The sequence below is a fragment of the Hyperoodon ampullatus genome (assembly GCF_949752795.1).
Source record: "Hyperoodon ampullatus genome assembly, chromosome: 9".
Taxonomy (NCBI): domain Eukaryota; kingdom Metazoa; phylum Chordata; class Mammalia; order Artiodactyla; family Ziphiidae; genus Hyperoodon; species Hyperoodon ampullatus.
This window is the reverse complement of record NC_136922.1, coordinates 4,102,301-4,122,878: the sequence shown is the minus strand read 5'-3', so window position 1 is coordinate 4,122,878 and position 20,578 is coordinate 4,102,301. Positions and strand designations below refer to the sequence as shown.

The 20,578-nt window shown below is 50.8% G+C and overlaps 1 protein-coding gene across 1 annotated transcript; it reads left to right on the top strand.

The window, feature by feature from the left end:
- Positions 1–484: 484 nt before the first annotated feature.
- On the top strand, positions 485–15,738 carry LOC307057720 (uncharacterized protein C7orf57 homolog). Its single transcript, XM_079710961.1, has 8 exons — positions 485–541; positions 788–956; positions 8,332–8,517; positions 10,181–10,289; positions 11,097–11,253; positions 12,296–12,393; positions 13,873–14,030; positions 15,098–15,738. The coding sequence occupies exons 2-8, from the start codon at positions 902–904 to the stop codon at positions 15,124–15,126; spliced, it is 792 nt and encodes a 263-aa protein (XP_079567087.1). The 5' UTR covers positions 485–541; positions 788–901; the 3' UTR covers positions 15,127–15,738.
- Positions 15,739–20,578: the final 4,840 nt, after the last annotated feature.

Here is a 20,578-nt window from a genome sequence, read left to right as displayed (position 1 = left end):
GGGCGCACCAGAACTCTGAGGCCGGCCTCACCCCCAGCACGCCCCATGCCTCGCCCCGCCATCAGCGCGGCCTCGCCCAGGCCAGCACCGAGGCAACGCCCCTGTCAGCAGCGCAGTCACGCCCCCGCCACGCCCTGAGGCCTCGCCCGGCCCCCAGCGCGGCCACGCCCAGGCCAGCACCGAGGCAACGCCCCTGTCAGCAGCGCAGTCACGCCCCCGCCACGTCCTGAGGCCTCGCCCGGCCAGCAGCGCGGCCACGCCCAGGCCAGCCCCTAGGCCACGCACTGGCGCCGGGCAGTTGATAGTAGGAGCCCGCGCTCTGCCCCTGGAGCTGATTGGCCAGCTGCGGCCCCTCACACTGCCCCGATTGGCTGCCGCTGCTCCCGCTGCGACCGCCGGTTGGCCCAGGCCGTTGCCCCGGCGACGCGGGTTGCTGTGTTTCCGCGCCGCGCTGGGAGTTTGGGGTTGATCCCAGCCGCCCGCCGGAACAGAGTAACCTCGGACGCTGCAGGTGACAACCACCCAGACCCTAGGCCGGCAGGTGAGCGAGCGGGGTCAGACGGCCAGTGGGGTCGGGGCAGGGAGGGGGCCACCCGTCACCCGGGCCGGGGGGGGTACCTCGGGCCCTGCTGTCCCCTGCTGTCTACTCGGCGTGTGTGTGTGTGCCCCTGCTGTATACCCTCCCTGGACGTGTCCCTGCTGTATACCCGTGTGGATGTGCCCCTGCTGTATACCCTGCCTGGACTTGACCGCATGTCCCGAGTAGTAACGCCTGCATACCTGTCAGGTGGAGGAGGACAGACAGAGCAGGAACGGGGACCCGGCCTCTGCAGCTCAACCCCCGCGTCGGTTCCTGGTTCCCCCGAGAACAGAGAACAGCCGGTCCAGCGTGTCTCCCGGCATGAGGAGCACGAGCAAGGAGCTGCACGGCGCCGCGAGCCGCTATGCTCCCTGCGGTGAGTAGCCCGGGGAGAGGAACCCCGCGTTTGCTCTGCGGCTGGCTGGACTGGCTCACACCAGCGGGGGCGGCCGGGAGGGGACAGGACAACACGGGGTACCCTCAGAGAAAGCTGCACACTGCCCCTATGCCCCGGTGTGGAAGCAAGGCTTAAAGGGCAGCATGGGGGGAAACTAGGCTTGTTAGTTTGCTTGTTAGTTTTTCCCCTATATCCAACAAAAGAAAGCCAGGCTACCCACTGCTGTTGGAGCTTCTCAGTTTTGGGGGCGATAGCATCTCTGAAAATTTCTCTGTAACAGCAACCCTGTGTAAGTCTCACAGGGCTCTCCCTGTATGTTGGCTTGGGCCCTTTCATTTTCAGCTGCATCCCCATGTATTTCATTGATCACCTATCTCTTGCTCCTAATTTAGACCCCAACCAGGGTAGCTATGTCTCCTGCTTTAAGCGCTGGGACACAGGAAACAAGCCTCTGGTGGAGGCTCCCACGGCAGTGGGCTTCTCACTGTGAAGCTGGCAGAAGGGAAGGAGGAAGACCTGGGTGCTGGAGGCTGGTTTTGCCTTGGTTTTTACGCTGCCCCATCGAGAAGGGCTGGAGAAGGCGGGAGGAGAAGAGAGCCCCAGAGCTCTGCCGGGAAAGGCAGGGGGAGGGCGGGCAGTGGGACCAAGCGTGGCCTTCTTCACAGTCTCAACGTGCTTCTTGCCTGGAGCTCTGCTGTGGCCACTGTGGGTGGGTCCGTGGCTGTGCTGGGAACGGGGCAGGGGACAGGAGGCCTGGGTCCCCGTCTCCACGGTGGGCTCTCAGCCTGGGTCTGACGTCTCAGTGCCTTAGTGTGTGGCCTCCCCGTGTGAGCAGCGCAGAAGACGGCAACGCTTGCCAGGTGCTCTGGTAAACGCGGTCACACGAACACTGAACTTCAGAACAACCTGCTGAGGGGTCCTTAGCCCTGGTTTATAGGTGAGGAAGCCGAGGCTCAGAGTTTCAGGAGGCTGCCCTGTTCTCCAAGGCCGCGGCGGCCCAAAGGCAGGGCTCCAGAGCCCCGTGGGATGCGCCCTCAGACGCCAGAGAGCTGTGGGGCTGAGTCACCTTGCCGTCTCTCTGAGCCTGGCTCCTATGGATAAAGCAAGCATGCGAGGGGGTAAGGGAGCTCGTAAAGAAGTCTACATGGTACGTAAGTGATCTGGCGCCATACAAGTACGGGTAATGTTTGAGGACAAGACAGTTCTCGTTCCTTTAACCGTGTGTGTGTGTGTGTGTGTGTGTGTGTGTGTGTGTGTGTGTGTGTGTGTGTGTGTGTGTGTGTGTGTGTGTGGTGACAGTTGGTTCACAGTGACTCGCGTGCTGGCTCTCTGAGCAGGGCACGCAGTGATAAACAGCCAACTAATTTAGAGCTCAGTGCCCGCCCAAAGCTTCCGGTAATGAGAAGTAGACGCTACTCTGTTCTCTGTTGATTAATTAGTAATCAAAACACAGAGAGGAAAAATAAAGCTGGAACCGAATGCCTTCCCTCTAAAAGAAAATATTTGAGCTGAATACAATCAGATAAGATGGTCCTACCCATCCTCCTAGCTCTTGAATTAATTCTCTGTGAGCTTGGGCACACTTCTTTAAAGCTTTCCGGGGCAGGGCGGCGTTGGGCGGGGTTCTCCTTTTCAAAACTATAGTGTTTCCATTATACTGTTCATCTAATTACTGTTCTTTAGATATTTAAAAGATTTCCCATGAACATTCATTTTTAGGCAATGAACTAGCTTTAGTTCCAAGTACAGATTGGGTGGCTAACTTTTAGCTTCAGAGGATGGTGACTTCTTGTTCCTGGGATCCATGTGTGCTTGTGTAAAGGGATCTATTCAGCACCGTTTTCCTGTGCTCCTGCTGTACCAGTCAGGGTTCTCTGTAGCCTAACGTGTGTGTGTGTGTGTGTGTGTGTGTGTGTGGAGAGAGAGAGAGAGAGAGAGAGAGAGAGAGAGAGGGAGGGAGGGAGATTGACCGGAAGATTGATTTATTTTAAGGAACTGACTCACCAAGTTGTGTAGCAGGCAGGTCCAAAATCTGTAGGCCGGAGACCTAGGGGAGGGCTGATGCTGCAGTCCTGAGTCCAAAGGCTGTCTGGGGGCCGAATTCCTTCCTCCTCAGGAGACCTCAGTCTTTTCTCCTAAATCCTTGAACTGATGGCATAAGGCCCACCGACGTTAGGGAGACTTACCTGCTTTAGTCAGAGTCCATTGATTTGACTGTTCATCTCCTCTAAAAAGCACCTTCACAGTAACATGCCAGACTAAACATCTGGGAACTCTGGCCTAGCTAAGGCGACACGTAAAATTACCCATCACACCTGCCAGAAGCCAGTCCTATGTTAGAACCTGAACGCCATGCTTTTTTTTTTTTTTTTTTTTTTTTTGGCCACAACGCACAGCTTGTGGGATTTTAGTTCCCCGACCGGGGATTGAACCTGGGCCCTCGTCAATGAGAGTTCAGAGTCCTAACCACGGGACTGCCAGGGAGTTCCCTGAACACCATGCATTTTTGACAGCTGGTTCCAGTAAGCTCTTAAATGCAAGAGTTACTTGAGCTACGATAATGGCATCTTTCTTATTTCACCCTCCTGGATTTTGTGTCCAAAGTTTTCAATCAGCTGTGATATTTGTTCTTATATTTGGACATGTGGTTAATCAGTTTCTGATGTAAAGAGTCACCAGAACACCAAGAGCCCGAGTGTCCCAGGGTCTTCTCTCTGTGGAGCCATAAGTGGGCCTGATCACTACAGGTCCCTGGGCTTCTGCCCACAGCTCTCGCTCCTGCCAGGGACCCTCACAGGTGGTCACAAAGCAGCCTGCAGGGCTGTGACTTGGGTGCCCACTGAGGGGGCCTCAGGACTCTGACAAGGCCAGTTCCGCTCACCGCCCCCCCGCCTGCCGTGGCCACTCTGGGTGGGGCGGGGGTTCAGATCGATGGGGAGGGCGGGCAGGGAGTAAGCTGGCCTGCATCCACCACCCCTGTTTGTCCTCCCACCCTCCGCTTCACGGCACCCTCTCCCCTAGAAATCCCACACCTTTATCTACACTCACCGCACTTCACCCTTGCGGGACCAGACTTGATGTTTCCATGGAAGCCACACGTAGCCCACCCCCGCCAATCTGCGGCTCGAGATGCTTCCCACAGCATGAGGAAGCCCGGGACAAAGCCCCCCGCCCCGCCGCCCCGCCCCGTTCAGCCACCCTCCTGAGTGCTGCTCCCCTTTGCTGTCTGAGGACGACTCGGATGTCCCGCTTTGGCCTCAAGCAAAAGGAAAGCTGGGTGGGGTTCAGATGACACTGTTTGCCAGTGAAGCCTCCCTGATGGCGGCACGCAGCCCTGCATCTTTCTGCTCCTGTCGAATTAGCAAACCTGTTCAGTTAGGCCCTTACTTCTGTCTCAGTGTTTGTTTGTTTGTTTGTTTTTCCAATTGGAGTCTAGTTGATCCACAATATTGTGTTAGTTTCAGGTGTACAGCAAAGTGATTCACTTATACATATATATCTATTCTTTTTCATATTCTTTTCCATTATAGGTAGATACTGAGTAGAGTTCCCTGTGCTATACAGTAGGTCGTTATAGATGATCTGTTTTATATATAGTAATGTACATATGTGAATCTCAACCTCCTAATTTATCCCTCCCACCCACCTTTCCTCTTTGGTAACCATAAGTTTGTTTTCTATGTTTGTGAGTCTGTTTCTGTTTTGTAAATAAGCTCATTTGTATCATTTTTTTAGATTCCACATATAAGTGATATATGTGGAATTTGTCTTTCTCTGTCTGACTCTGACTTACTTCACTTAGTATGATAATCTCTAGGTCCATCCATGTTGCTGCAAATGGCATTATTTCATTCTTTTTTATGGCTGAGTAATATTCCATTGTATATATGTAGCACATCTTCTTTATCCATTCATCTGTCATTGGACATTTAGGTTGCTTCCATGTCCTGGCTATTGTAAATAGTGCTGCTTATGAACATAGGGGTGCCTGTATCTTTTTGAATTAGAGTTTTCATCTTTTCTGGATACATGCCCAAGAGTGGGATTGAAGGATCATATGGTAGCTCTATTTTAATTCTTTTAAGGAAACTCCATAGTGCTCTCCATAGTGGCTACACCAATATACATTCCCACCAACAGTGTAGATGGGTTCCCTTTTCTCCACACCCTCTCCAGCATTTATTATTTTTTTAATTAATTAATTAATTAATTTTTGGCTTCGTTGGGTCTTTGTTGCTGTGTGTGGGCTTTCTCTAGTTGCAGTGAGCAGAGGCTACTCTTCGTTGTGGTGCGCGGGCTTCTCATTGCAGTGGCTTCTCTTGTTGCGGAGCACGGCTTCAGTAGTTGTGGCACAAGGGCTCAGTAGTTGTGGCTTGCGGGCTCTAGAGCACAGGCTCAATAGTTGTGGCACATGGGCTTAGTTGTGGGATCTTCCTGGACCAGGGCTCGAACCTGTGTACCCTGCACTGGCAGGTGGATTCTTTTTTTTTTTTTTTTTTTTTTTTTTTTTTTTTTTTTTTTGCGTTATGTGGGCCTCTCACTGTTGTGGCCTCTCCCGTTGCGGAGCACAGGCTCCGGACGCACAGGCCCAGCGGCCATGGCTCACGGGCCCAGCCGCTCCGCGGCACGTGGGATCTTCCCAGACCGGGGCACGAACCCATGTCCCCTGCATCGGCAGGCGGACTCTCAACCACTGCGCCACCAGGGAAGCCCTGGCAGGTGGATTCTTAACCACTGCACCATAAGGGCAGTCCCAGCACTTATTATTTGTAGACTTTTTGATGATGGCTATTCTGACTGTTGTGAGGTGATAACTCATTGTAGTTTTGATTTGCATTTCTCTAATAATTAGTGATGTTGAGCATCTTTTCATTTGCCTATTGGCCACCTGTATGTCTTCTAAATGTTTATTAAACCTAAATGTTTATTTAGGTTTTCTGCCCATTTTTTGATTGGATTGTTTAGGTTTTTGTTATTGAGTTGTACGAGCTGTTTGTATATTTTGGACATTAAGCCCTTGTCCATCATATAGTTTGCAAATATTTTCTCCCAGTCCATAGGTTGTCTTTTCGTTTTGCTTAGATTTCCTTTTCTATGCAAAAGCTTATAAGTTTGATTAGGTCCCGCTTGTTTATTTTTGCTTTTATTTCTATTGCTTTGGGAGACTGACCTAAGAAAATGTTGCTACAATTTATGTCAGAGAATGTTTTGCCTGTGTTCTCTTCTAGAAGTTTTATGGCGTCATGTCTTATATTTAAGTCTTTAAGCCATTTTGAGTTTATTTTTGTGTGTGAGAGAGGGAGTGTTCTAATTTCATTGATTTACATGTGGCTGTCCAACTTTCCCAACACCACTTGCTAAAGAGACTGTCTTTTCCTCATTGTATATTCTTGCCTCCTTTGTCACAGATTAATTGACCCTAGGTGTCTGGGTTTATTTCTGGGCTCTTTATTCTGTTCCACTGATCCGTAGGTCTGTTTTTGTGCCGATACCACACTGTTTTGATTACTGTAGCTTTGTAATTTTGTCTGAAGTCTGGAACAGTTATGTCTCCAGCTTTTTCTTTTTCCTCAGGATTGCTTTGGCAATTCTGGGTCTTTTGTGGTCCCATATAAATTTTAGGATTGTTTGTTCTAGTTCTGTGAAAAATGTCACGGGTAATTTGATAGGCATCATGTTAAAGCTGTAGATTGCTTTGGGTAGTATGGCCATTTTAACAATACAGTAAGTCCCCTACATACAAACAAGTTCCATTCTGAGAGTGCATTCGTAAGTCCAATTTGTTCATAAGTCCAAAAAATTTCGCCTACGTAACCAAATAACACCATCGGCTATATAGTACTGTATTATAATAGGTTTATAATACTTTTCACACAAATAATACATAAAAAACAAACAAAAAATAAAGAAAATATTTTTAATCATACAGTACAGTGCCTTGAAAAGTACAGTACAACAGCTGGCATCCAGGGGCTGGCATCCAGTGAACAGGCAAGAAGAGTTACTGACTGGAGGATGGAGAGGAGGTGGGAGATGGTAGAGCTGAAGGATCATCAGCAATAGGAGTTGGAGGGCAAGCTGCAATTTCACTCACGCCTGATGTTGATGGCACAGGTTTTGGTTCCTTGCTGGAACCAGATGCATGTTCACATCTTTGAAAGTTTGCAACTTAAAGGTTCGTATGTAGGGAACTTACTGTATTAATTCTTTCAACCCAAGAGCATGGGATATCTTTCCATTTCTTTGAATCATCTTCAGTTTCCTTTATCAATGTTTTATAGTTCTCAGCATATAAGTCTTTCGCCTCCTTGGTCAGGTTTATTCCTAAGTTTTTTTTTTTCTTTTTGATGTGATTTTAAAAGGGATTTTTTTTTTTTACTTTCCCTTTCTGATATTTCATTGTTACTGTAAAGAAATGCAACAGATTTCTGTAATCTTGTATCCTGCTACCTGGTTGAATTCATTTATCAGTTCTAGTAGTTTTTGTGTGGAGTCTTTAGGGTTTTCTATATGTAGTATCATGTCATCTGCATATAATGGCAATTTTACCTCTTCCCTACCAATTTGAAAACTTTTAACTTCTTTTTCTTGTCTGATTGCTGTGGCTAGGACTTCTAATACTATGTTGAATAGAAGTGGTGAGAATGGGCATCCTTGTCTTGCTCCAGATTTTAGTGGGAAGGCTTTAAGCTTTTTACCATTGAGTATTATGCTGGCTGTGGGTTTGTCATAAATAGCTTTTATTATGTTGAGATATGATCCCTCTGTGCCCACTTTGGTAAGAGTTTTTATCATGGTATCTCAGTGTTTATAAAGTTCTAAGTTGATCAAATCTTGGCTAACATTTGGTCACATAGTCCGGAGGCTTGCCCACATTTTAAGTGCTTTGGGATCTTTCAGGAATGTGTACTCCCGGAAATGCAGTCTAGTTCCAATTCATGGAGGATTGAAGGAGAAGAGAGAGAGAGCTGCACACGTAGGGGATTTGGATACCGCACTGGGAGGCTAAAAACCCCAGGGAAGGGCTCTGCTCTCACTGGTTTGGGACAGAGGGGCAGCCAGTAGAAGACAGGCCAGCAGGCCTCCTAGAAGGTGCTCGTCATCTGCTGGGCACCGTGGCTGCTGCCCGTGGCCTTTAGGGACTGTTAACTGCACGACCGGCAGGATTACGCCTCAGGCAACAGGTGTTTACAAGAGGGCAGTTTCACCTGTGCTGGTGCCCCATGTTGATGTCCTCTACTGGTGTCCTGGGAGGGTGTGACGCCCTCCCTGGTGTAGTTGTCTTCTGGGCAGTGGACCAAACCAGCCTGGATTCCTTAAGTAATGATCTGACCCTTGGCCTCCTCTTCCCTAGATTGGTATTACCAACTTCCTGCGAAGCAGCCTGAGAAAGCTGTGGATGCCCCGCCAGTGTCCCAGATCCCAGGCCTCAGTGACCTGAGGGAAGCCCCCCGTGGGTACACGCCCGGGGAACGAAGGTACTTGGTGAAGGAAACGGACTCAGAGTACGTGAAGCTATCGAAGCAAGGCGGCCAGCCCGGTGAGCACCGCAGGCTTGTGCTTTGTGGCGGGAGTGACACGGTTGTCTGGTCATTGTGTCTTCCCTGTAAAAATATGTGAAGTGTATGAGCTTTGTCCAAGGCCGTAGGAAGTCCGGGCGTGCTGCCGTTCATGGGAAAGACCCACTAGGCTGTGAGTTCACCGAATTGGGATTTTCCTTCTGAGTGACACCCCTGCAGTGACTCCCGTGCCCACCTCCCTGTCTAACTGCAGTCGCCCAGCTCAGGGCCACCCCTTCCCCAGTCGCCTGTGAAGCATCTGTGTTCCTGTTGCTTGTCTCACCGTCCCTCATCCTGTGTATTAATATCTTCTTGGTAATGGAGGCCAGGGAGGAGTGGCCATGGTGATGTTGATGAACATCACACTTTTATCCATGATGTAACTGAGAAAGGCCTGCTCAGCTGTGCTAATTAAAGTTGCTGGTCAAGTTAGGAGTCACATCTATCTAGCACACCTTCTGGCTGGCCTTTGTGGTGAACGAGCCCGAGAAACGCTGACCTTTCTCTCTCTCTTTCTGACCCCTGTTCCTGCTGTGGAGATTGTCACGGGGAGAGTGGGCGACATGGCAGAGGGCAGTACCTGGCTTTAATGGTCAGAAGCCCGCAACTGACCATGTGATTCACTGCGTGTAAAGCACAGAAGGTGCGCCACCTCCCCACTCCCCAGCCACCTGTTAAAAGGACATTAGTGGGACCGCTGGCAGAATCTGAACAAGATCTGTAAACTGGATAAAAGGATTGCATCACACTAATTTCCTGATTTTGATCACTACACTGTGATTATGTCATAACTGTCTCTGGAAGCCTCCCAAACAGTCCCCCAAACAGCAATGACAGTGACAATACTAATGGTTGGGGGAGGGGGGAGAGAGAGAAAGAGCAATAAAGCAAATGGGAAACGAAACTCAACATTTGAGGAATCTGGGTGAACGGTTTAGAGGAATTCATACCATTTTTTGGACCTTTCGTCTAAGTCTGAAATATTAAAAAATGGAAAGTTCAAAAAAGAAAACAGTTAAACACGTCTCGCTAATAGTAAGAACAGTCGATGCTGGCCGCGGCGCCCGCTTCCCCGCCTGACTGACCCCTGCCTGGGAAAAGCCCTCAAGCCGGGGGAGGGGACGAAGACCTGGCAGCAAGTGGGGGAATCGGGAACTGGAGCCCGAGCGCGGCTCTGACCCTCTCAGCCTGGCTCCAAGCGGGGCGCCGGTTAACACTCCCCCTGCCCCCAGGATTTAGAGGGGCCGGTGCCCCGCTTCCCACCGGAAACCTGGAGGGGGCGGCTCACCCCAGAACTGCCGCGTGGGGGGTGGAGAACAGACTGTCCTGGGCAGAGAGAGGAGCCAGGGCGCAGCCCCCCGGGGGGCCCGAGGAGTTGTGTCCCCGCAGATACCGCTCTGGAGCAAGGACCCCTCCCCTCCCCCCAGAGACAGGGAGGAGGTGGCCGGCGGCGGGGCAGGGGTGCAGGAGGGATGTCCTCTGGGCCCCAGGCGGCACGAGCACTGGCGGGTGAGGACCGCGGACACCCCGGCGTGCTGCCCCCCGGCCCGGTGGGGCCCAGGAGGAGCGCCGGTCCCCTGGTCGCTTCGACCTGCCCGCTGGTAATGCGCAGGCCGCTTACCGCCGTGTCTTTTTGGCCTCGAGATCTGTTGAAGCACTTTGCCTCCGGGACCAGGAAGGGCTCCCCCGTGGCCTACTCCGTGCCAGACTGGTACGGCCACCACAGCCAGCCGCCCACGGCCCGCCGGAGGCAGTGAGTATCCTGACCCCCGCGTTGCGGCCCCGCCCAGGCCTGCGTCCCCAGCCTCTGACCTCCGCGCCCGGCCTCTCCGCCCGCCGCCTCCCTGCAGCCCACTGTCTCCGGGAGGCTGGGCGCCCCCTTCCGTCCCGTCCTTGCTGGGGGTCCGCTGGTTGCCCAGCTTCTCCCCGGCACTGCATCCCGGAGGGCCCCTCCCCTCCCCTCCCCTCCCCTCCCCCTCCTCTCCCCTCTCCTCCCCTCCCCCTCCTCTCCCCTCTCCTCCCCTCCCCCTCCTCTCCCCTCTCCTCCTCTCCCCTCCCCTCCCTCTCCGCTCCTCCTCCCCTCCCCTCCCCTCCCCTCCCCTCCCCTCCCCTCCCTCTCCCCTCCCTCTCCCCTCCCCTCCCTCTCCGCTCCTCCTCCCCTCCCCTCTCCTCTCCTCCCCTCCCCTCCCCTCCCCTCCCCTCCTCTCCCCTCTCCTCCCCTCCCCTCCCCTCCCCCTCCTCTCCCCTCTCCTCCTCTCCCCTCCCCTCCCTCTCCGCTCCTCCTCCCCTCCCCTCTCCTCTCCTCCCCTCCCCTCCCCTCCCCCCTCCCCTCCCTCTCCCCTCCCTCCCTCTCCCCCTCCCCCTCCCCCTCTGCTACGGGCCTGGACTTTATCCTAGCAGAACCAGGAGCCCAGAAAACGAGGGGGCTGTGGGTGGGCGGGGACTGGAGAAGGTCAGAGCTGGGTGCTGGGGCGGGGGAAGGGGAAGGAGGGAGGCAGGGAGGGGAGGTCAGGAGGTGGCCCTAAGCCGCGGGCCGGGGCCCTTCCGTCCGTTCCTGCAGGGTCCCCGCTGTGTCCATACCGGATTACATGGTTCATGAAGACTCTCACCCCGGTCACGCCAGTGGCAACTACGAGTACAGAAGGGGGCCCTTCGACTTCGACATGAAGACGGTTTGGCAAAGAGAGGCCGAGGAACTGGAAAAGGAGGAAAAAAAGGTGACTGGAGCCCCACTAGACGGCATGGCTTTGCTTGCCGCCCGGAGCACGCCCCCGCGATGTGCTTGTCGGCAGGGTGTGTCTCGTGGCCCCGGGGTCTGCATTGTAAGTTCGATCTGCTCAAAGGCCAGAGGCCACGGGAAATTAGCTTCCTTCTTCTCCTTATGAATTCACCCCTTGAGGTAAGATTGCCTTTCACTGAGCGAGTTTTAAGGAGCTGACGCTCGTCTCCGGGAAAGTTGGCCGTCACTTCTCATCTGCCCGGATAGAAAGGACATTCACCAGGTTCTGAACAAGCCCGTTCTGTTGACGAGTTTAACATTCCCCGCAATACTCTGTACGGACAAGAAGGGAAGAGGAGACGCTGCTTCTCTTCTGTGCAAACCCTGGGTATTTGTATTTGACCTTGAAGGAGCACCGACTGCAGGGCAACACACTTTCAAGGCATTTCTGTTTCAAAGGCACCCTGTAGAGGCCATCTCGGGTCAGTGGCTTCCTGGTGGCAGCGTCTCGGTTCACGGGGCTGGCGTGGCTCCTGGGACGTGGGGGTCTGTGGGTGAAACTGGTGACATTCACGTTAAAACCGGCAGCGAGTCCTGACGATGAGCAAGGCTGGCCGCCCTTCCCCCGCACAACAGGGGAGCGGCCTCGCTGGCTGGCAGGTTCCTTGCCTGACCCCAGCCTGCTTCACAGTGTCTGCTTGGAAGAGAAACCCTGGAAGTTTATTCCGGGGCTCACAGAGTTGAGCGCTGTGCACAGTGTCAGCTGCGTGCAGCAGGCCGGCTGTCTGTCCTCAAGACACCCGGTCCCAGCCCTGAGCCTGGCTCTGGGGGGTTGGCGTGTTCAGTGAACGGGCTGCTCCTGGCGACGCTTCCCAGCAATAAACAGAGGCTTCGGATGCTAACCAGGGTCACGGTGCCCGTGCCCTATACAAGGCTGGACGCTGTACTGCCGCCAAACCATTGACAGAGCCATGCAGGGGCTGAGAAAGTGCAGGGAGCAAACACTTCTAAGTCAGGGTTTTGTGTGTTTCTCTGTACAGGTGAGGCTACCAGCCATCAAGTCCATGTATCCGAGCAAAGCCGGGACCCCGCTTGGCCCCAAAGACCCTGCAGGAAGCAAACTGTCCTTTCCCCCCATGTAAGTGCACGGGCTGCACCAGCGTGGTCTGGATTTGGTTTGGGTTTGGTCTTTGGTCCAAGTGACCACAGTGACAACCATGACTCCAGTACACGACGCTGACGCCAGCCTAACGGTATTCGCTTCCCAGCAGCAGGTTGTGGTGATGTGACTTCAATGGCACAACTTCCCATGGCCTGGCCCTGTCTACTGGCCTCCTCTTCCATTTTCCCTTTCCTCCGGATGCCCCCCCGGGCCCCTGTGGACCCCACCCTCCCCCACCCTGAGCGCTGAGCTGAGCTCTCTCCTCTTGTCATCCTGTGTCACCCAAGCTCGCCCTATAAACTTGGGGCCACATGTGTGTGCTACTCAGTGCTGACCTTCTCTGTCCCCAAGGCCTGGACCCTGGTGTCTGCGCCTAGTGAGCCCTTGGCTCTGCGTTCAGCTGGAACCTCCGTCGGGCGCCCTGACACTTCGTGACCCGTCCAGCTGTAGAGGGGGTCCCTGAGGCCTTCTGTGTCTCTCCCCTTCCCCAGAATCCCACTGCAGTGCTAGAATTAATGGCGTTAATTGTCTGACTACTTCGTGCAATTTCTTCTCCTCTAGTGGGGCTCGGGGAGGAGCGATCCATCAGTTACACTGTGTGACAAATGCCGTGAAAGCACCACACTCAGCCTGCGAGGGCAAAACAATGATATCTATCATCTATCATCCATCTAACTATCTATCTATCTATCTCTGTATACCTCTATGTCTTTCTATCTATCTATATCCATCTATATTTCTATATCTACCTATCTCTCTATCTCCTTATCTATCTGTCTATCTATCTATCTATAGAGAGAGAGCCCGCCAGAGCCATTAGGAAGACTCTTGACAACAGAGTGATTTACAAGTAAGAAACCGGAGGCTGGGCGGGCACAGGTGATACGCGTCACGTGTTTTACAGCCCATCTCCCCGCCTCTCCTAATGGAGGTTATGATAAGGTCTGCAAAGATGTAAATGACAGAGAGAAGACAGAAGTGTGTAAAGAAGCAGCAGCTAATCTTTAAGGTGCACAGGGAAGAACTAATTAAGAAAGGAACAATTTGTTTAAAAGTGGTAGAGTCTGAGTCACGCATCCCTCCCCAGGGAAGGGGCGGTTCTTTCAGAAGAAGGCATCCCTGGGAAATGCTGGAATTCTTCTTCTTCTCATTGGCTGTTCTGAAGAAAGGTTTTGGAAACTGAACTAAGTATGCACTCACTGTGTACAAGGATGCTTGGAGGTTACTTCCTTATGCTTCAAAGTGGAGAGAGATTGAGAAAGAGAGATAGAGGGAGAGAAGGAGAAGCGTCTCTGTCGTGTCTTCAGGGGCGTAACGCATATAATTTACTATCAGTATGTTCGCTGAGAACGCTTCTGGATTCTCCTTCACCTTTGTAATTAAGTACTTAATTTTTCTCTTTTTGAGGCCTGGTCAAAAAACCAGTTCACCCACAAACTTTTCCAAACTTATTAGCAATGGATATAACGCTGAGTGGTTACAGCAGCAAGCAGCCCCAGACAAGAGGACCCCGCAGACATCCAGGGGCTCTGCTTCGTCTCCGTCCCAGTCTCCGTGGGACACCGAGCCGCCCCCAGACCCAGAGGCTCCGGAAGGCGCCAAGGAAGGCCCAGGTGAAGTGCACGGCCCCTGAAACCCCTTGTGTCATTACCTACATCATAATGAGTGATCTAAACACCGCATAAAACACCTACAGAGTTATTGAGGGTACAGTTACACATGAGGATAATATATATTGTGCTTCCTTCCTCTTTATTCAGATGAATAGCAAAAGTCATTATTTCTGTGGCTTTACATTTTTCTTTTAGTTGTCAAAAATTCTGATGCTTTACAGGGAGATCAGCTCGGTGCTTTGTGACTGCCTGGAGGGGTGGGAGGGAGGGAGATGCAAGAGGGAAGGGATATGGGAACATATGTATATGTATAACTAATTCACTTTGTTACAAAGCAGAAACTAATACACCATTGTGAAGCAATTATACTCCAATAAAGTTGTAAAAAAAAATTCTGATGCTTTATGTGTTGTACCACACACACAATATCAGTTTTAGTCTCCTGTGTCCAAAAGATTCTGACCCCTGCAATGCTTGGTCCTCTCTGAGGCAGCTTCAGATAAAGCCCCAGTTCTTGAAAAGAACTCACAGTTCAAGCTTGAATTTGTTCCATTATCAGCATTTCTTAAACTCTGTCATTAAACTTTGAATAGCTTAGACATTTCCCTGAAATTTGCTGTTCAAAACAGTTTATTAGTTTGATTTTTAACAATCACTGTCACAGGGACAATTAGTCTTATTTTGGGCCATGTCCATCTTAAGGTCTATCGAGTATGATGTTTAGTTTCTGTAGCTCTAGAACTTACTGACCATTTGCCTTTAGGAAACTCACTTTCACTCTGAGGCTTCATTCCTCTGATTAAGGAGGAAGGAGCTGTGTTGTGTCTCTTCAAGCATCTCAGGTGTTTTATGTGATGTTTTGTAAACGTGAGCTCTGCCCGTCTTCCAGTCCGGTGGGCACCACGCTGGCCTGGCCAGTGTCAATGATACTCTCTCTCCATTGTCATCATGATGCCATTTTAAGTCATACAAACTTTTACTGATTTTTAAGGAATTATTGAGAGTAATTCTTTTAAAATTCGCCTTTTATTAAATCGAACAACTAATGCACTCGTCCTTTATTACAGCGTCTTCTCCTCCAAGTGAGTATTTATAGAGAAACTGACCTGCATCCAAGTATAAAAAGTGTCTCACACAAAAACAATTGATGGACATAGTTCTTCAATCTGAAGATGATGCATCTCAGAAGGCTGTGAGGTCCCTCTCCAAACTACCCATTTTCTAACTACAAAAGCTGGTGACATCTATGTCTTTAAAAAGTCAGAGTTCTAGGACTTCCCTGGCAGTGGTTAGGACTCCGCGCTTCCATTGCAGGGGGCACGAGTTCCATCCCTGGTCAGGGAACTAAGATCCTGCATGCTGCGCAGAGGGGCCCCCCAAAAAAAAGAAAAAGAAAAAAAAAGTCAGACTTCTAGAAACACAGTTTGGGGACAGCAAAAGAAGGACCACTTACATTATTACAACAGAATTATTCTTTTATGCGTATCACACAAGATAAAGCATATTCCAGTTTACTTCAGAAGCATACATTTTATTAGACACTACGTGAGAAATGTGGGTTTAAATAATGGTAAAGAAGTGAAAGGCCAGGAGAGGCCTCTACTTTAAATACAGATGCCCCTGTATACACTACCAAATGTAAAATAGATGGTTAGCGGGAAGCAGCCACATAGCAAAGGGAGATCAGCTCGGTGCTTTGTGACCACCTAGAGGGGTGGGATAGGGAGGGTGGGAGGGAGGGAGACGCAAGAGGGAGAGGATATGCGGATATTTGTATATGTATGGCTGATTCACTTTGTTGTAAAGCAGAAACTAACACACCATTGTAAAGCAATTATACTCCAATAAAGATGTTAAAAAAAAAAACCAGATGCCCCAGGCACAAAGGCCCACCTGCACAGGGTCTCTGAGGGGTTTTAGTATTGTTTTTCTGCATGGTCTTAAGTAGATAGAATTTACCTCACCACCACCAAAATATCTGATCTGGTCAAGGAACTGTCGTTGGACGTTAAGGTGATACACTTTCTACTGGGAAATAAATCATTGCAGTGCTATATAATCCACGTGTTTAATAAATTAGCAGCAAGACCCTCTTAATCTCAGAGGAAATTTTGAACAGTTCAAAATTAGTGGAAGACCAAGTAGGCTTGGTAAAGCCCCTGTAACCGGGAAGAATCACCGTTTGGCTGAGCAGACCTGCCTCTGCGCATTTTCCGGGTCGCCCAGGTGTCGCTGCCCGGGTGCCGCCCCGCCCTCCCCAGAACTTCAGATCCGGCCGCGCGGCGCGCTGGGGCTGACCTCGGCCACTCGCTACCCTCTGTCTCCCGTTCCTCCTCCTCTTCTTGTCCATCCTGGCTTTTAACGTGATGAACAGCAATCGCCCAGCGGAGCTTGCCTTTTCCTTACACGGAACCCCGCCCCGAGCCGGCCGCTGCAACTGTCTGGACCTCATCAAGGCTTCTTTGGTGTGTTTTCCCTGCACCTGTCCCAGGATTATCATTTTTCACTGCAATTTTTGCAGCCGCTCGAGGTGTTTCTGACACGCCAGATAGCTGGCTGGCCTTTTAGATGAGTGGCACCGTTAACGCAGGTGCGCAGGGTGCAGTGTCGGGGTGCACGGTGGGGGCCGGGCAGCATCCCCTGGGGCCGCAACAGCCCGGTGGAGCTGAGCCGCCCCCCTGCCCAGGCCGCGCTCCACTGCGCGTTCAGCTCCGCCCTCCTGTGTCAGCAGAACCTTCCCGGCACGTGCGGGCTTGAAGACTCAGCGATCACCAGCCGCCGGCAAGTTGGAGGCTGATGTTTCCGACGTGCGATTTGTGGCTGCGGGGAGGACCGTGCAGTAGATTTTTGTGTAGACTTAAGTAACTATCCTTATAAATAGGTGCAGAGGTACACGTTTTCTTTTAGTTAAAATTAATAGGTTCAATTTTTAAATTTATAAAACGCGCCAGCTTTTGTCTCTTTGCCATTAAAGTCTTATCTTTATTTTGCACTGCAGGTCCAGTAGCACCTCCATCCGCCTCAGCGCCCGCGGAGCGCAGATAAACCCCGCTGTGATGTGCAGCTAGGACCTATGTAACAGCTATAGTTATAAGGCTCCTGTTACAGTTTGTTAACATAGATTCTCACGAAATGATCCATCTTAGAACAGATTTGACGTCACTGCTGCGTAGATGGTGCCAGTGTTGGGTTTTGTTTCTTGCATCCCTCTGGGACGCCGGACGCGTGGCCTTTGCGCCGCTGCGCCTCGCTGGCCTGGGAAGTCCCAGGGTCTCGGAACAGGCCACTTCCTTCCCACCCTCGGCCGACGTCACCACCTGCCATGTGAGCCTCTACTGGCACCACTTCTGTTGAAATCTACGGTTTAGACACTTAACTGGAAATAACTCACCCAAAAGCTTTTTCACTATTTGGTCCTGTAATCTTTGTAGGAATAATTTTTCTGTTACAAAAAAGTATTTAATTCCAGAATATTGTGCAATAGTTTATATTAAGAAACAGATTAATTTATTATGTCTTGAAATGTTAAACATTTAGTATGAAAACGTTGTAGCATTTGCTAGTTTTAAATGTTTGAAAATATTTTTGGCATAAACTGAAATCCATAATAGTGAACATTTATTATTTTGTATTAAGTAAAATATGTTTAATTTAAATATTTAATTTAGTAGTCTTAACAAAAATGTTTTACTACTCAGACAATTCTCTCAGTTTATAAATTTCATTACTATTTATATGTAAGTAATTAGCATAAAAATGTAGTTTTATATTTTGTACATTTAATTCACTCATAAAATAATAATATCCTGCTGGAAGATTTTCAGAGCGCCAAGTAAGCTCAGAGATGTTTTAGCTTCTTTCCCAGAATAAACTTATGCATTTGCTCATGTAAATTCTAAACGTTTTCAATTAATTCTTTAAACGATATACTGAATTGAACGCATGGATGCGTGTGGTCGGGTAACTACACAGCTCAGAGGACGTGAGTGGCGCGTGGCGGTGAAGGGAGAGTCTGCTCTAGAGGAAGGTGCCGACTGTCCCCGGGTTCTCCCCTCCCCCTTCCTTCGTCTACTTCAATCCCTACCTCATTCTCAACCCGCTCCCCCCAAGAAAAAATCATCAGGAACAGCTATCAGTAGCTTAAGACCCTTCGATCCATTTTGAGGAGATTAGAGTAGCAGACCTGTGACCAGGTCCCGGGGCTCCATGCAGGGCACCTGGGGTCTGTTATTGAAAAGGCCAGTCGTGCCGTTAACTTTCTGCTTGGTCATAGAAAACAAATGTTATGAAAACAGAAGATTTGCACATTCCATCTAATTGTTCTGAAGTAAAGCACTTTTGCCAAAAGATCAAAAATATAGCTAGATCATACTAAATATAAATTGTCAGTTAAAACCAGCAAAAAAAGTGTTTAATGAAATAGTACTTTTACACGTATGTGCGTGCATGCACACTCACACACACCCTTCCAGTGTCGTGATGTTTTTCTGACAGGCACCTGGCAACCTCAGCTCAACACAGCCCAGCTCACAGAGCTTAGCTCTGAGCCTTGGTATCCTCCTTTATCAAAAGGAGATACTTCTGGGACTTCCCTGGCAGTCCAATGGTTAAGACCCTGCGCTTCCAATTCAGGGGGTATGGATTCCAGCCCCAACGGGCCATCCCACAAGCCATGTAGCGCAGCCACTAAATACATACATAAATACATAAATAAAAAGGAGATACTTCCTATCCAAGGGCTGTCATGAAGATTAATCAAAATAAGTTTCAACAAGGTTCCTGACACAATATCTGACACTGTACTCAATCATTCTCTCAGCTTTCAGAAATCTAATGTTCAATTTGGTGGTCAGCTTGCTCATGAAGGGAGTCCCAGATACACGTAGGAAAGCCAGCATCCCTGGAGAAAGCTGGGATTCTAACCTCTGTTAACTGATTTGGTACAGAGCCTGAGATCTGCCTGAAATGGGCCCAGAGGTCACGCTCTATGAAAAGCAAAGTAGAAGTTAGTGGAAGAGAGGAAAGACAAGAGAGAATAGCTTCAAGGAGGAGAATGCAGAGCAGTGCCATAACAAGTAAGGCGGCATGGAAAGAAATGTCAGGAATTAGAGCAGATATGATGATGGAAGAGAATGAGGTACTTCGCACCCTACAAAGGGCTTAACTCGAGCCCAGGAAACATCTTCAAAAATTGGCCAGATTGTACGTTAAAAAGCAGCAGAGGAGCTTCCTGGTGGCTCGGTGGTTAAGAATCTGCTTGACAATGCAAAGGACAAGGGTTCAAGCCCTGGTCCAGGAAGATCCCACATGCCGCGGGGCAACTAAGCCCGTGCTCCACAACTACTGAGACTGTACTCTACAGCCCGCGAGCCACAACTGCTGAGCCCATGTGCCGCAACTACTGAAGGCTGTGCGCCTAAAGCCCATGCTCCACAACAAGAGAAGCCACCGCAATGAGAAGCCCGTGCACCACAATGAAGAGCTGCCCCGGCTTGCAGCAACTAGAGAAAGCCCGCGGGCAGCAATGAAGACCCAACGCAGCCAAAAATAAATACATAAAAAAAAATCATAACAGGCTTTTGTATCTCATCTGACCCTCGTCGACCCCTGCAGCAATGGGCATCGTTCCCATCTGAGGGGTGAGTTCAGCAAGTCACCGGCCAGCACGCAGCGTGGCCAAGGGCACCAGGGTAATTTCACATGAGGGACAATTCACTACAGACAGCACCAGTTAATGGTTTAGAGTGAAAGCAATGGGGCAGAAAGCTCGTGGAAAACGGCCTGCAGGCAGAGCCATGTGGATAACGCTGGGCCCTCGTGTGCCTCTGTCCCCAGAGGGGACACTGGGGGGTGGGGGAGCTGCCCTTTCCTGTGCATCTGCCCGCAGCACTCCTGCAGGTGAAGGCCCAGTGGGCGCCAGCCTGTCAGCAGGCGGCATCCATCAGGTGCCTGGGGACACTCCTGAATGTTTGGGTGGGCGGCCTGAGAATACCCTGTGTGACATGGAGGTACCTTACCCCCCCACCACCACGTGTGCCAGGAGGGGTGCTTTTCTCCTCCATCCTGTCTCATTAAGGATCAAATGCTGGCTCTGCCCCGTGATGTTGGTTCATGACCTCCTGATGGGTTTCTTCAGGGTTTCCACCGTGGCTCTGAGAGGCATCCAGGAAGTAGGGCCGCCCTGGGCTGCAGAGGGACTTGGCCGGTGGGAAGCAGCAGGAAGCCTCACTGAGTATCTCTGAAATACTCTCAGCTTTGGGAGAATCCGACCTTGGAATCACTCTGGGGTTTGGGTGAGCCCGACTGAATGGGTGTCACCACTTGGTGCAGGGCGACCAGTTCTGCAGAAGCCTTTGGAGTTCTCTGGTGGGTTGGGCTGGCCTGGGGCGGTGACGGCGGGGCGTCCTTGGCTTTGCTAGCTGAGGGAGCCGCGCTGGAGCTGGCCGGGGCTGGGCTGGGTTCACCTGTGTGGTTTAGAGAAGACTGGACACAACTTGTTTCCAGGTGTCACACTTACCAGGTGTAACTTAACAAATAGGTAAGTCTTT

Coding starts and splice junctions, on each gene's coding strand:
- LOC307057720 (XM_079710961.1), top strand. CDS start 902: ATGAGGAGCACGAGCAAGGAGCTGCACGGCGCCGCGAGCCGCTATGCT. Junction 8,518..10,180: donor GAAGCAAGGCGGCCAGCCCG/GTGAGCACCGCA, acceptor TTTGGCCTCGAG/ATCTGTTGAAGCACTTTGCC. Junction 12,394..13,872: donor AAACTGTCCTTTCCCCCCAT/GTAAGTGCACGG, acceptor CAAACTTATTAG/CAATGGATATAACGCTGAGT.